The sequence below is a fragment of the Penicillium pulvis genome, assembly GCF_028828015.1.
Source record: "Penicillium pulvis strain IBT 33274 chromosome Unknown contig_5_segment0_segment0, whole genome shotgun sequence".
NCBI classification, from domain to species: domain Eukaryota; kingdom Fungi; phylum Ascomycota; class Eurotiomycetes; order Eurotiales; family Aspergillaceae; genus Penicillium; species Penicillium pulvis.
This window is the reverse complement of record NW_026643078.1, coordinates 2,848,660-2,863,124: the sequence shown is the minus strand read 5'-3', so window position 1 is coordinate 2,863,124 and position 14,465 is coordinate 2,848,660. Positions and strand designations below refer to the sequence as shown.

Genomic DNA, 14,465 nt, shown 5'->3' with positions numbered 1-14,465 from the left:
CGTAAGTAGTGTCCGGAGAGTGGCATTTAGATGCATGTTCATATGTCTCGGCTTGGATTTGATCCGGCTTCGAATCTGCATGATTTCTACCTCAAAACCCTGAAAATCAATGATTATAAATTTATCAGGAGACCCAATTGGTTGTATTATTATGCAGTCTAGTCTAGCCCTGGCCGAATTTGTGATCACGGATGGAAAAGGGCACCAATTTAATCACGCGTAGTTTAAGCGAGGCTCTGGAATATGCGATTCTTGAATCTAACACTATCCAGGACATGCGATTGTGATGTGTCTGAAATACGAAGTCGAAAGCCTTTTACTCCTGTGCTGGGCGAATCTCGGGTAGACGAACAAAATCCAAATTAAGTTATCTCGGACATGGCTTAGTTAATGGCTTGTACATGAAAGTGAATTCGCGCACAGTCCTACAATATTTGGTATGCGGGGTAAATGGACCTCGGATGTAAAGTGGTGGAAACCACTCTCATTGGCTGAGTGGGGGTATAAAGGGCTATACTAGGATAGTACCCTTATAGCTTCGTACAAGCCTCAGGTGCAGGTATCTATCGGTGCCGTCCAAGGATAAATCAAAGAGGGGGAGGATCAAAAGTCGAGTACGTCGTGGATACGGACGCTTTGACAATTGCGCAAATACTAGTCAATGCTTTTGCGGGGACATTTTCACTTGGCCATACTGGCAAAATGTCGTTCTCAGTGAATCACATAGTCCATGAACTTGAAACTTTTACTCATTTCACTTGAGGAAATATTAAACGATCCCTGGCGCTTCAAAGGGTTTGAACCCCTCACTCGCAACTGCCTTTTCTCTACATTGAAAATATCCTATCAGGCTATATAAGACCCCTTTCCTGGATGACAGGATACTATCAAATATAGGCTACTGCCATAAGCCCCAGAAAACGGGTCTACAGTTAATTGTCAGCACTTTTCTCGCTGAATACTTTTTCGTCTGTTATGATGGATGATACGGTCAATGACCAAAAGCCATCTGATGGAGTCGCCAATGAGCATATTGAGCAGATATGCAGGGATTCTGGGAGTCATAACAAAGAAGATGATGACTTGGAATCACTTGAGCGCTCTTACTCCAAGCAAATTAAGGTAATTTGAGTTGGGACTGCAGTACAACGCGAACATAGCTGACACTGCTACTCTCTTGCAGCTGAGTAATGTCAAATTTTTGATGGTCTTGCTCGGGTTTTGCATGGCGTTTGTCGGTTCCCAGGTGATTTCCCTTATATTTGCTGCTCTTGTTACCACTGTCGCAAATGACCTGAATGCCGTCGACGACTTGGTCTGGATTTTCTCTGCCGGTCTGGTGTCTATTAGCGCCGTAGCTCCCTTCGCTGGTCCAGTTGCCGATCTCTTTGGACGGAAAAGTGTGACTATTGTGGGAGTGCTCGCTTCGATGCTGGGTATGATTTTGTGCGCTGCAACCCCCAATGGAAAGGGGTTCATTGCGGGTCAGGCCATAGCGGGTGTTGGGGTTGGCATCCAGGAGCTGATGTCAATCTCTGCTGTGGCTGAGCTGGTACCGACTCGTCAACGAGGATTTTATGCTGCTCTTGTCGTATCCACTTTCTTGCCTTTTGCCCCGGCGTCATTATACGGGGAACTGATTGCACAGAGCAGCTGGCGATATTGTGCTTGCTTGATCGCAATCTGGAACCTGTTGACGGCTGTCGTTCTTGCCATCTTCTACAATCCTGCGCCTCGAGTCAACGCTATGGGACTGAGTCGCATGGAGATGCTTCGCAGAATCGACTTCCTAGGAGGATTTCTCATGATTGCGGGCATTGTTGTCTTCCTGATCGGGCTCAACTGGGGAGGAAAGACCTACCCCTGGGGTTCTAGTGCAGTGATCTCGTGCTTGGTCCTTGGTGCCATTCTAGTTGGGGTCTTCATCCTATACGAGACGTTATGGGCTAAATATCCCATGTTTCCCCGTCGTCTACTCCGTCATTCTCGTGCCTTTATTGCGTTAATGGTGGTGATTCTTGTCGCGGGTGTCAATTACATTCCCATTTTGTTCTTTTGGGTCATGCAATCGATCAGCGTATATGGCTCAGGCCACGTTGTTGCAGGCATTCGAACGCTGCCATTTGGTTTCTGTATCGTTGGGGGATCCTTGATTTCTGCCATCATGATATCGTCATTCAAAGGGTATGTGCGTCCTATAATGACAAGCTTCTGTGTCATACAGACTGTGGGTAAGTCTTCTATCTCTCGTTGACATTGTAACACTAGCTGAGCTTGTGGCTTATCACTGACATTTTCATACCAGCCATTGGCTGTATGGCTGCCGTCGATCCTAATAATGTCAACACCGTCTGGGCTCCTCTCGTGCTTGGCCTCATCGGCGTTGGTGGTGTTCTCGTTCCCAATCAAGTCATAGTCACAGTCATATCCCCAGATGATCTAATCGCGACCGCAACATCTCTAACTGTTTGCCTTCGCTCCGTTGGCCAAGTTGTGGGAATCGGCATTTTTTACACTCAATTTATAGCGAAGCTCACCGAGGAAGCAGAGATGAAAATGATTCCTGCGGCGATGGAAGTCGGCATTACTGATCCATTGATCCTCAAGGAAATGGCGTCCACGCTTCTAGCAATTCCATTCTCAGAGTACGCGGCAGCGCTTCCTCAGCTAAATACGCCGGAGAAGTATGAATTTTTGCATCTTGCTGTTATTAATGCGTTTGGAGTGTCATTTTCTAAAGTCTACTTGATTTCGATTGCATTCGGAGTTACTGCGTGTATCGCGAGTTGGTTCCTTGGGGATCTCACATCTTTGATGGATGACCATATTGCTGTGTCATACTTTTAGTATTGCATTTGCTTTGGAATGAAATGCGTTACCAACCAAATTTGTGGGGTCCCACTATATAAGTCGACATGGTGTAATTGAGGGGGGCAGGGGAAAGACAGTAATATTGCGTGGTGCTGTGAGGAATAACCGTGAAGTTATCGTCTAGTCCATTTGACATAATCAGGACTAGCCCGGTATCCTCATTGAGTTCAGTGCGTGATTGTCTCGACCTTTTCTACGTTCCTCTGAAAAGCTCCGTGGGGAATTCCACTAAATTGAATGCTGTTCTTTATCTTATAGTGGTTGAATACACCAACTTTACTTTGCCACTCTTATATTGAAGAGTATATAGTCAGGTGACGTTGAGAACTTGTTCTTCCATACGGTCCCGTTGGGGGCCAGTCGGGAACATATAGTACGAATCGTCCCGATTCCCCTGATGAAAGCATTCGAATCAGATCTAGCTCAAGCTACCTCTCTATAGTGTTTACCAACCTGAACGGATACTTAGATTTATAATTTACTACCTAGGTCCAACCCAGGGGTAGGACTTTACTACCTATTGCCCGCTCAGAATGGGTACTTCTTGGCGAGATCTAGTCAGAATTAACTCTCAAAGCTACACTTCTTAAGCTGTTTCCTTCATTTTCCAGCTTATTCTTGCCCGTTTACATACTATTTCCCTCCTTGCCATACTTATCTTGTGGCAGAAGAAATGTTCGCTATTACTGGAGAAAATGCATAATTTATCTACTGACAGGAAATCACGAGTTGGCATGTTTATTATGGGGGCGACCTGAGTTGGGCCCGGGCTGTATCCACATTATATTGGTCGTGCGATAGTCAAGTGGCTCCAGCATCTTATCTATAAAGATACGCGCCTCAACTCAGTTACCTACCTGAGCTGATCGAATGTCAAACCTCTACTTGTAGGAGATTATTCCTGTGGCGGGTATGTGTATTCAAAGCTCACTAGTACGACACTGCTGATGTGATGAATTTGGTGATCGACCCGATCTGTACGCATTGAACCGGCGCAGAGGAGCACTACTTGTAAAGCACAATCGCCTTCCAGGCTAGAGTAGATTGTGAGCAATATTCATCTGGAAATCGCCGGCACATGTGAGCCAATAAACCCTTCTCAGATCTACTAGTTTTTGAATGGCAGAGCACATCCGTGGACATTAGAGTGAAACCAAGAGCGTTCGACGTTCAAGTATTTCCCCAAGTTTACGAAACTGGGCATTTCTTCGATATCTGTGCCTCCAGATCCATGCGCACATCGCTAATGGATGGAAAAATTTGGAATGTGCCAAAAAGAATAAAAAATAAGAAAATAAAAATCAATAAGATCTCTGTCGTGGCGTGTCAACTGGAACTCAATGCCAGCGCTGTAGCTATGTATATCGGGTGAGTATCATTCTCAGCAATCCCGAGAAATCAGACCGAAGATTGGGTAGGCTTAACTCCGATATATTTGTAATGACGCTGATATATATAATTTGGGCTGTCGAGCTCGGTCAATAGCAAAGATACGGCAACATGTCCGAGCTGAATAGTAAGGGCCAACAGGAAGCACAAGGATACGTATGTAGTATTGTGAAAGTGCGCCCAGGAAGGAAGAAGAGATCTACGCGAGGATGAAGCTTAAGTGGTGTAGGACGGAAGGTACTAGTCCTAATCAGGCCATCAACAAAGCTCCTGGGAGGAAGAATTTCCCCAGGACGAGTTTTCAGCTGTGATACACCGGAAGCTCTGAGGAGATTACAGTACGGCTGGTACGAGGAAGTCAAGGTCGCCAGCTTTGGGCTGGGGAATTTGTTCAGAGGTTGGAAGTAGAGGCGATAAAGGCCCAGCACAACGAGATAGACCAGCTGCATGGAAATCGCTGCCAGGCACAGCTTAACTGGGTGCTGCCTTACAGCTCCAATGGCTTCAAGACAGTCCTCGATTAAAATCATAATGGCTCCCTATTGTCAACTTTCTTCATCTTTGCCTGCTTAGGCGAGATCGGCTGTCTCTATCTGTCCTGCCGAACTTGGAGATGGTGCCATCGTCGCGATGGGCTGACCTGAATCTGACGAGATAAGGAAATGGATAATGACTGCATATGCAATGTAACGTCGGCCAGCCCCTCCAATTGCGAGGCGTCAATCAAAATAGCAGTAAATTAAGGATGACCTGCATTAGTCTATATGCCAGATCAAACCGTTACAAGTATTTTCGCTCGTATTGTATAGGTACGTATCTGGTAATACATTGGTTTTCGAGGTAGTTGGCATACAGAATTTGTTTATGCGTATCCATAGCAGGAGGAATATTTCTGCTGTTCTCTTGCTTATTGACTCCTCTTTGCATACCACATCCACTACAATGGCACTTAATTGCTTGTAATCTGCAAATCCATACTCCTCACATTCATATGGGTACACCAATAAATATAGACTCCTCCAATACTATCTATCCAAACATCTGCCTCACCAGCTCTTGATTTGCAGCCAAGAACTCCTTAAATTCAGTCAACTTGAAGTCAACCTCTGCCTGCGGTTCTCGTGGCTCAAATCTATCCCTGCTGCTCCCAGAATCACAGTTGAGCGTCGATCTGGGGATTCGAGGAAGCCAGACGCTCCGCCAGATTGCGGGGTCATGGTCGACCACAATCTCGCGCCCGCTGACCTCAGAGATGGCGCTCGCCGTCTGCTCCACCATCAGGGCCTCACTTCAAATACTTACAGAACGGTGCAAGAACCGGTTTGGCTCTGTGAGAGCAGCAGCGGCAAAGCGCCCGATATCATCGGGGTCGATGAGCAATATCCCTCTCCCGCCGCCTAACAGTGCAAAGCGTACGGAATTCAGCCAGCTCAGGCGATTTTCTTCGTACACTAGGAAGGAGATAGTTTGTCATGTAGACGGGAGGACGGAGGATCGTCCAGTAGATAAAGCCGGCAGAACGCACGAGGTCCTCGATAGCAGTTTTGCTCTTGAATTATCCCTTCATCATTTCGAATATAGTGCCATCGTACCACCCAGGGAACCTTTCGCGCTGTTCGATGGCGCAGACAGTGGTATAAACGAGGGTCGCAACGGTACCGAATGCACGAGCGGCTTGCACGACGTTAGTCGCCTGCTGCAGCTCAGCTCTATGGCCTTGGAACGACGGTGACATGTGCAGGAATACTGCAGTTACGTTCTGGCAAGCGGGCTGGAGTTGCTCGACACGGTCGAATTTACCTCAACTAAAACGATGTCGCGACGGTGCAGGTCGAGCGCGGCGGCACTGGAGCTCGTCCGAACCAAGGCATGGACCCGCAATCCTCGGGCTAGGAGATGACGGGCTGTCGCTCCGAGTCACTGCCGGTGGCCCCAGTGACGAGGATGGTGGGGAACATGGTATAGGATAATATTACCTTAGTGAGAGGGGTATCGTTGAGGGGAATTAAAAACAGGGACAAAGACTGAAGGAAAGGACACACTTTCCTGTCTAGGTGTTACAAACCCAGGTACATTTTAGGTTTATTGAACAAAGGTTGTTCCCACCCAAACTCGAAATCACACTACATGCATACTTGAATTTCTTACCGAAACCATGTAATGTGTAATTTTATCGTATTTCTTATTGTAAGAAATCATCTAATCTACCCTCAAGGAGTATTTTGATCTCCGTTTAATTTTCAGTTGGGGAGATGTGAGTGACTTATAGCTTACAGCGGCGTTTTTAGTCACTATTTATCATAAACGCGTCATTGACAGCTTTAAGTAAAACTAAACCCAAAGGCTCTTCTGAAATTCAAATACTGGCAACTCCATGAGACAGAATCTCTCAAAAATAACGCAAAAGTCATTCCAAGAGCTAGTATTTATTTGAAAATAAAATACAATGGAGATGACCTTAGAGACACTTATGACCACGTCCTGTATGTATCGTAACAAGCAGTGCGGCTGTATACCTGCTCTGCTCTTGTCATACACTTATCTACCCTCAGACCCAACCATTACCGTCCCGACCGCATTGACTATCTCTTCTCTATACCTGGCCGGCACGCCATGACCCTCCCCATGTTCCACCACCGTGACACGAGCATACAGCTGCACCAGATCCAGGCCGTGGCGACGCCACTGATCTTGTGACCCCTGCGCGGGGGCTATCGAGATGCTGATGCGGTACGGGCCGACCGTGGCATGGAAAATCCGGTTCAAGACGTCCTCCGCCCCCTTGCCTTTCTTCAGATACACCAGGTCCGTGACTAGGTAGTCGGTTACTCGCATGAGCGCACCGGGCCGGCTGGGCTCGGACGCGGCGATGCCGAAGTACCTGCGGGCGTCGATACCGCAGTCCGCGCGGGGAAAGAAGGGAGTCGGCGACACGATGAAGATGGCGGCCTGGAAAGGGGATTTTTGGCCTCTGGTCCGGGCATGTAGGAGCATAGATGCGGCGACGGCGACATCCTGAATGATTCCCCATGGTTATAATACGGAGTATTGGGCTCTGAATACGGGTAGAAGATAGAAGAAAGTATACATACGTGGCTAAAGCCCAACAGGGAGAGAATCTGAACGATTCCGAGTGGATTGAGAGATAGAGGAACAATTCTCCGAAGATATTGATAATATTCCTAGGTTTGTGCATCTGTACATAGAAAATTAAATACTGTATGTACAATGGTCATGTAATATTTGAAGTAAGGGATTACCATACATGTAATTACTTACAGATCCTTGGTCATGGTTACGCACATACCCGATCGGGAATCCTCCAACGCTTCTTCTTTGTTCTCCTCTGTTTCCATTCTTTCTTTCTTTTTCTTTGTCCCACTTCCTACTTATTCGGACCAAATCTACGCCATTAGACACTACAGCCTACCCTTAGGATGTTTAGGCCGCCCTTGATCTCGCCTCAACGTCGGCATCCCAACCACCAAGAAGTGAACCATTGCTACTATGACTAACACAAATTATCTCATTACTGACGCCAGTCGCGGTATTAGCCGTGACCTAATCGAGCTATTCCTCGTTCGTTCCAACACCATCGTAATTGCGGCCATCCGGAGCCCGCCGGCGCTTCATCCCAGTCCCTGCAACTCCACCCTAAGAGTAAGTCTTCTCGCATGATCATCGTGAAGGTCAACTTCGACTCTCCCACTGACCCAGCTGCTGCTGCTGAGACCCTCCAAATGGAGCAGGGCATTGGCCACCTAGACGTGGTAGTTGCCAACGACAGCATCAGCGAGAATTTATCGCCCGTGCACGGGGTGCCCATTAACGTGCCATGCCAGCACGTCGAGGTAAACGGCTACAGGCACATATACCTCTACCAGGCGGTCTAATCGCTGCTCAAGAAGAGCATGAAGCCTATGTTTGTGGGAATCGGGAGTCCACTGGGGAGAATTGGCGGCGTGGAGCAGCGTCCGTATCCGTGTGCGGCGTATGGCCCCAACAAGGCTGTCCTGCACTGGATTGTGCGCAAGATCCATTTAAAACGAAGATTTTATAAGCTTTGTTGCAGAGTCTGGGTATTTCCTGCTCTTTTCAAATACTCATTGCGTCACGAATATTCTAATGTATATGCAATTTCTCCCAAAATGACATGGGCAATGCCGGCGCACAGGCTGTCGGTTTCGAAACCGCCTTCCAGGCGGTAGAGGAGAGCGTCGAGGTATCGCGAAGGCGATTGATGAAGGAACGCGGGACTCGGCTGGCGCACAGCTGCGCGTGAGGGATGGCCCTCAATTCCCCTGGTAGATTAATAGTATCAGAGTCATTATGCATGACCCCTTTTTACCCCCATGATCCAGACATTCCTCTCGCTCTTAGCTAGTGGTCTCACTTTAAAACACTTCAAAATACATTGCGTACAGCGGTTCCGAAGCGGATGATAGCATTATCTTCCGAAGGACTGATTTGTACAATTCCAGCTCAACTATCACGCTTTTCTAGTCTATTCTATCTTTTTTACTATTGACACATACGCCCATTGCCAGCCACCGTCCAAACTTCACTGCCAACGATACTGTGCGCGTAAAACAGATCCCCCAGGTCGTATTCTTTCTTAATGGCGCGCCAGCGGTTGTAGTAGAAGCCATAGAAATTCTCATTCCAGATTCACAGCATAAAGCTAGACTCTTTGAGTTAGCCACCGCTGCCCGGAGTAAGCTTGCGCAATTGTGGCTCCAGCTTGTTGGTCAATTGAAGCTCGCGCTGGACTTCGACGGAGCGAGGCAGGGTAGAATTCCAGACTGAAGGCAGGATAAGCGACACCCCTGTGTCGCGCCAGGCAGAGAGCACTGCGTTGGATGCTCCCAGATTATGGACGCTGTTGTGGAGAGATTGGCCACAAAGCCGACAGCGCAGAAGGGGTGGAGGCAGGGATGCTTTGCACTAGGATCATTGAATCCGAGAGACTTAAGGGTTCTGTGAAACGGATCGAGGGAACAAACGGCCGCCGATTAGTTGGGCAGTAGCGTAGGCACCCATCGGGCAGTGTACCAAAATAGCACAGGTAGTGAGATAGAAAGTCGGCGGAAGTGGTTATATTGGTTGTATAAGAGGCCTGGGTGACATTACACCAGTTGAGATAAAGAGCGGCTGCAGGAGGCTGCGCTTTTTGTCAGCGATGCCGTTCACTAGGGTGATCGCCTCGACGGTGACGGCCGACGAGATAACCAGGTAATTGACTGTGGTTCCGCCATTGGTCATGGGAAGCAGCATCTCATGCCATTTGCGAATCGTTCGTATACGGATGGGGCCAATCCGGTCGATAAGAGGCTGAGACTAGTTCCGCCGACCACCCCGGCGTCCGGATGGAGCCCGGATAGTCATCGAAATGACCATACCATAAGTGCGTGGACCTCCACCACTGAGGACTAAATACAGACCAGCACATTGTGAGGGAGACGCGACTAGATGCATACCTGCCGCTGTGACTTTCCCCCCCCCCCCCCCCCCCCACCCCCCCCACCTCCACCACTTGATCGGCGCCTAGTTCATACTGCGAGCTAAGACACTATGCCCACAGCCCTGGGTAAAAGCTCCAGCGACCTCAACATTTGGGCAGTCGTCACCTATGACCCGTAATCCGTGTTGGCTGGCAGCCTCATACGCAGCAGATATCACTACCCCCGTTCCCAGTTTCAGAGCTGGTCCGTCGTAATTGGTGCTGCGATAACTTAATAGCACTCCAATGGCATTGAAATTGTGCATTCACAGTCCCAAGCCCCCTTGTCCGGTAGATTCATCCTTGCAACTGCAGAAAAAAGCAAGCATTAGAGAGATATTCGCAAGAACATAGAAGCGTGTATTTACTGGGGTCCCGTATTCTTGATGACCAGGGGCAGGTTATTCTCCCGTATAGACTTGACCCCTACCTGCATATCGGCCGCGCTGGTAGCGCTGATTGAAGATGCCACCGAAGTGCCCAGCTAGCATGGCGTCGAGACCGAGGTGTAGAGGCTGCATTTCTGATCATGGAACTAGGGGGCCTTAACCGAAGTTGGGAACCTCGCTATACGGAATTATTTAATCATTGCGCAAAAGAGGGGGTTGCATTAGTCGTACTGATATCGCGCCCACGCCTATCACTCATGCAGCACCACATATGCGGTCTCATTGTACTGTGGATCATGGCACACCGAGGCCAGGGGTATCGTTGCAATCAAGCGCCCATCCACCGTGGCATTCAGCCTATCTCAGAGCTTCCTCTGCGACCATTGGACATCTTCTGGAAGAGAACGACACTGCAGTCCATAAACAGCTCCTAGGGCAAAAAGGGTGTCACCGCTACAAAAATAAAATACAAGTTCACAAAGTCTGATAGAAGAGCAGATGACAGGATATGACCAGTAATTAGACGATAAGGGAGAAGTATATTTTATTGACCAGAATCGGGTCTTTCCAACATGGTGGATGCATTCCCCCTTTATATTCCAGGGCCCATTCCTGAATCTCCTGTCATTCATTTTATCTTATCTACCACAAATTTCTCATCTCAGTGTAGATGCGTGGCTATTCGAGCTGTAATGATGATGTTGAGTAATACAAGCGCCGTTTTGGTGGTGTTGGTGGCTGATTCAACCAATACTAGCGTAAGTATTATGCCAATTCAACCCTTTCCCCTCTGCCAAACAATTCCCCATTGTGGTTTCCGACGATACCCCTACGGGCATCAAACATGAAGCAATAAGGTCTCTTATCGGAGAGGTTGGCTCGAGGCCCCATGGAGCTAGCTCATCTGACGGGTATGCGGCTGTTCCTAATAATTATTGCGCTGCTTCTGGACTCGCGTCTGGTAAGATCGGGGTTTTAAATAGCCGGAGATAATCCCGAGAAGACAAGGCTGCCGCCTTACTAGAGCCCAGGCCACGAATTACTAATCCGGCCTTCCTCCCTTGCCAATACAGCCCACACATAAAAGACCAACATTCCTTGAAAGCGTCCTAAGATCCAAAATTTAGTAAAATTGAAAGCCGTGAACAATTGGAAAGACCGGAGGAATAGTTTCAGACCCCCTGGACTGGCTTGACTGGGATCTTGTTTGACCACTACATACCGCGCATGCAATAACGGAATGATAATTTGAAATTTGGAATTTATAGACTTACTTTGGGGCGCTTATATTGTTTCTTGCCGTATTCCTGCTTTCTTCCGGGCTTAAGGCATCTTGGTGGTTCCTTGGCCAGATAGTACAGAGTGGCCTGCGTCGCTTACTGGATAAATGTACACTAGCATGTGCAAGGCTCCGATTGTGCTAAAGGCTACAGTGCTGTAATGGAAGAAACACGATGGTTTCAAACCAGTAGCTTTTTTCTTATGCAGCACGGCCCAAGTTCATGTTTAGGGATTGCAGCCCGCGAAAAAATCTATCTTTTCGTAGATGAACTTTTATCTTGCCCGTCCATTAAATGCCATGCAGGCAGATAAGCATGCTAATTTAGGGTGGGGTAAGCGGGAGCGGCCGCTTTCCCACCTGCCCATCGCGCAGTATACCCAATGGGGTTAAGGATAGCCGGATATCGCCAATTTCATGACCGATGGTGTTATCTTGCCTAATGGTTGGTAGGTGATAGTGAGAAACGCCATTTCAGGTCGTGAAGGATTCGGGATCACAGCTGAACACGAAGCTACGTGTATCGATTGTGTCAGACCCAGTCTATGGAGCGCCTGAAGAAGGTAAAGGGTGAAAGTGACAGCAGCTCTATTAATCGAGGTTGCCCAGGTCTAGCAGGGTCTCGTCTCTTTCCTTTGTGTTCCTTGATTTAATCCCCGCCGGAGCAAAAATGACCCCACAAGCTAGACATGTGGCCTGCAACTCCTGTCGCCAACGCAAGACCCGCTGCGACGGCAATCAACCCTGTTGCAATCAGTGTGCTACACGAAGCAGTGCCTGCAGCTACATTCGCCCCGAGGTCCAAGACCAACAGGAAATTCTAGGCCTGTTGAAAGATTTAACTCAACGACTGAGTGGGTACCATTGACCCAGGAATCAATTGATGCAATCTCCGCATAGGGCCGGCTAATGCGTCAATTCAATACAGGTGCCTTTGAGAATAACCTTGCACCTCAATACAAATCTATCGCTCCTGGGTTTGAGCATGATGCTGTGACAGACCCAGTGTTATTTGCATCAGACGACATGGTACCTTCGGATTTAGGGACCGTGGAACAGACTTCAGATGACAACATCTTCATGATGCCAGAGGTAACAGATATTGATTACCATCAAATACTGGCCGATTTGGAGACCTCCTCGCCACCAATTTTCGGGGATATGTTTCCAGTGCCGATGATGTCCTGGTATGATGCGAACAAGCTTGTCGAGCCCAGAATGGCCGACAATGTAGTTGCATCGGACTCGGAATTGCAGAACATGTATTTCTCACCATTCAATGAAGACTGGGTTATTCTGGGTCTAATTTCTTACCATCTAATCATGACATTCACAGATACCAGACATATACTTATAAGGCAAATTCTGGCTGTTTCATGATTGACCCTGATCATTTTCATGCAAGACTCCGAGAAGTCCCAGAAGCACCAGAGGTCAGCAGCCTGAAATATGCTCTCCTAGCTCAAGGAGCGTCGGCTTCAGCTACTCATTTGAGATACAAAGAAGATTTTTACAAGCTGGCTTGCAAATCCTTTGAACAGATCAAGGCCTCAAATCAGGGAAGGAATATCGTCGCCCTACAGGCCTGCGTCCTCATTGCATTTTATGAGCTGCAGCATGTTCACTTTGAAAAAGCCAGGGCTAGCTTGAACCGTGCAGTTTTGATGTCTAAGATATTTGGCTTAGACCGTATAGATCAAAGAGGAGACTTTACTCCAGTTACTGGTGACACACTAAGTGAATTGGAGGAACAAAGGCGAACGTTCTGGACTGTTTTCAACTTGAGTTGCTTTGCCAGCATCACAGCTGGTTGGAATGCACATGCGCTGATCGACTACAACCAGGTAACTTTCATCTGAATAGATTTTCCCAATTAATGTAAGCACAACACTCGCTGTGCCGAAGCTAATCACTCTGACATGTCAGATCACAACATTCCTGCCGACTTCATTGCCTCTTGATCAGGTCACATCATCATCGAAAATCACATTATCGCAAGTTCTCTGTCCATCATCTTCCCCTGAAGCATCGTCCACTGCCCAGGGATATATAGTCAGTTTTGCTATCCTAGGCTTTGCCTTTGTTCATCTGGAAAACTCATCTCAAAGACTAAATCCTGCCCTCGGACAAGGGGATTTCTGGCTACAACACTACCAACTTTGCGAGGCCTTGGTTCATATATTCGAAACTTTTGGAACAGATCAGCCCAGCCTGGTGGGTGGCGGAGATTCAGATCCAATTTGCATGTTTCTAAACTTGCACGCTACTAATATCACCCTGCACTTTGCTGCCAACCTGCAAATTGCAAATTCCAAGACTTCGCCTCTGCCTGTGCTGATCGACCATGAGACAAAATATTTGGACTCGGCGATAAGGATCGCTGAGACAACTGGTGCAGTCTGTCAAATGGACCGCGGTAAAGTAAGTTTCCTCCCTCCTCAGGGGTTAAGTAGTCGTTCTTTCAATTTACCTAACGTTACTTGTTAAACCTCAGATTGGCCCTTATATTCCGTGGGCTATTTATGTCGCTGCCCAAATTTTTGTGCGAGACTTGCAACAAGTCGGGATCTCATCAAACCCAAATCACCTGGACGCCCTGCAGAAAAAAGCCGCACCTGGAACCACCGGGTTGGGTACATCCCAGCACATATTTTTGGACTATATTCAGCGACTGCTGGGGACATTGTCAATTCTTACTCTGCATAGCCCAATCGCCGGATTGTTTATTTCGCAGATTAATTTGGAGATAATGGGAGGTAAGCCGTTCACGGACCTTCGACTCATTGGTCGAGTGGAGAACCTGGTACCTGGGTTCGAAATACTTCACGTTTGAAAAAAATACTCTTTTGGCCAAGAGCAAGAAATATCTATATAGAATTGATCTTCAGATAATATAAACCTAGATACACGAGACAAAGGAATGATGGGCGATATCTCAGACTGAGAAACAGTACCTAGCCCTGGAGTATATTCAATGAAATTCACATGCCACAATGAGTAACTGCGTTTCAACAGGCTCCTACGGACGTACGTATGG

General features: G+C 47.7%; 7 protein-coding genes across 7 annotated transcripts; 3 read left to right on the top strand and 4 right to left on the bottom strand.

Annotated features, from left to right (window-relative positions):
• Positions 1–975: 975 nt before the first annotated feature.
• N7503_007631 (fungal trichothecene efflux pump) lies at positions 976–2,847 on the top strand (the record flags this gene model as incomplete). Its single annotated transcript, XM_057067178.1, has 3 exons — positions 976–1,122; positions 1,184–2,231; positions 2,306–2,847. 3 exons carry the CDS (start codon positions 976–978, stop codon positions 2,845–2,847), a joined length of 1,737 nt encoding a protein of 578 aa, XP_056920859.1.
• A 2,442-nt stretch (positions 2,848–5,289) lies between these two features.
• Positions 5,290–5,995, bottom strand: N7503_007630 (uncharacterized protein; the record flags this gene model as incomplete). Its single annotated transcript, XM_057067177.1, has 2 exons — positions 5,290–5,548; positions 5,853–5,995. 2 exons carry the CDS (start codon positions 5,993–5,995, stop codon positions 5,290–5,292), a joined length of 402 nt encoding a protein of 133 aa, XP_056920858.1.
• Positions 5,996–6,798: 803 nt separating this feature from the next.
• N7503_007629 (serine hydrolase FSH) lies at positions 6,799–7,254 on the bottom strand (the record flags this gene model as incomplete). Its single annotated transcript, XM_057067176.1, has 1 exon — positions 6,799–7,254. One exon carries the CDS (start codon positions 7,252–7,254, stop codon positions 6,799–6,801), a length of 456 nt encoding a protein of 151 aa, XP_056920857.1.
• Positions 7,255–7,934: 680 nt separating this feature from the next.
• N7503_007628 (uncharacterized protein) lies at positions 7,935–8,542 on the top strand (the record flags this gene model as incomplete). The annotated part of the gene is made up of 3 exons (XM_057067175.1): positions 7,935–8,111; positions 8,166–8,285; positions 8,435–8,542. The coding sequence occupies 3 exons, from the start codon at positions 7,935–7,937 to the stop codon at positions 8,540–8,542; spliced, it is 405 nt and encodes a 134-aa protein (XP_056920856.1).
• A 413-nt stretch (positions 8,543–8,955) lies between these two features.
• N7503_007627 (uncharacterized protein) lies at positions 8,956–9,300 on the bottom strand (the record flags this gene model as incomplete). Its single annotated transcript, XM_057067174.1, has 2 exons — positions 8,956–9,197; positions 9,264–9,300. The coding sequence occupies 2 exons, from the start codon at positions 9,298–9,300 to the stop codon at positions 8,956–8,958; spliced, it is 279 nt and encodes a 92-aa protein (XP_056920855.1).
• Positions 9,301–9,535: 235 nt separating this feature from the next.
• N7503_007626 (uncharacterized protein) lies at positions 9,536–10,026 on the bottom strand (the record flags this gene model as incomplete). Its single annotated transcript, XM_057067173.1, is given in 2 exon segments — positions 9,536–9,804; positions 9,816–10,026. The coding sequence occupies 2 exon segments, from the start codon at positions 10,024–10,026 to the stop codon at positions 9,536–9,538; spliced, it is 480 nt and encodes a 159-aa protein (XP_056920854.1).
• A 2,072-nt stretch (positions 10,027–12,098) lies between these two features.
• Positions 12,099–14,261, top strand: N7503_007625 (Zn(II)2Cys6 transcription factor; the record flags this gene model as incomplete). Its single annotated transcript, XM_057067172.1, has 5 exons — positions 12,099–12,282; positions 12,357–12,690; positions 12,765–13,272; positions 13,355–13,849; positions 13,923–14,261. The coding sequence occupies 5 exons, from the start codon at positions 12,099–12,101 to the stop codon at positions 14,259–14,261; spliced, it is 1,860 nt and encodes a 619-aa protein (XP_056920853.1).
• Positions 14,262–14,465: the final 204 nt, after the last annotated feature.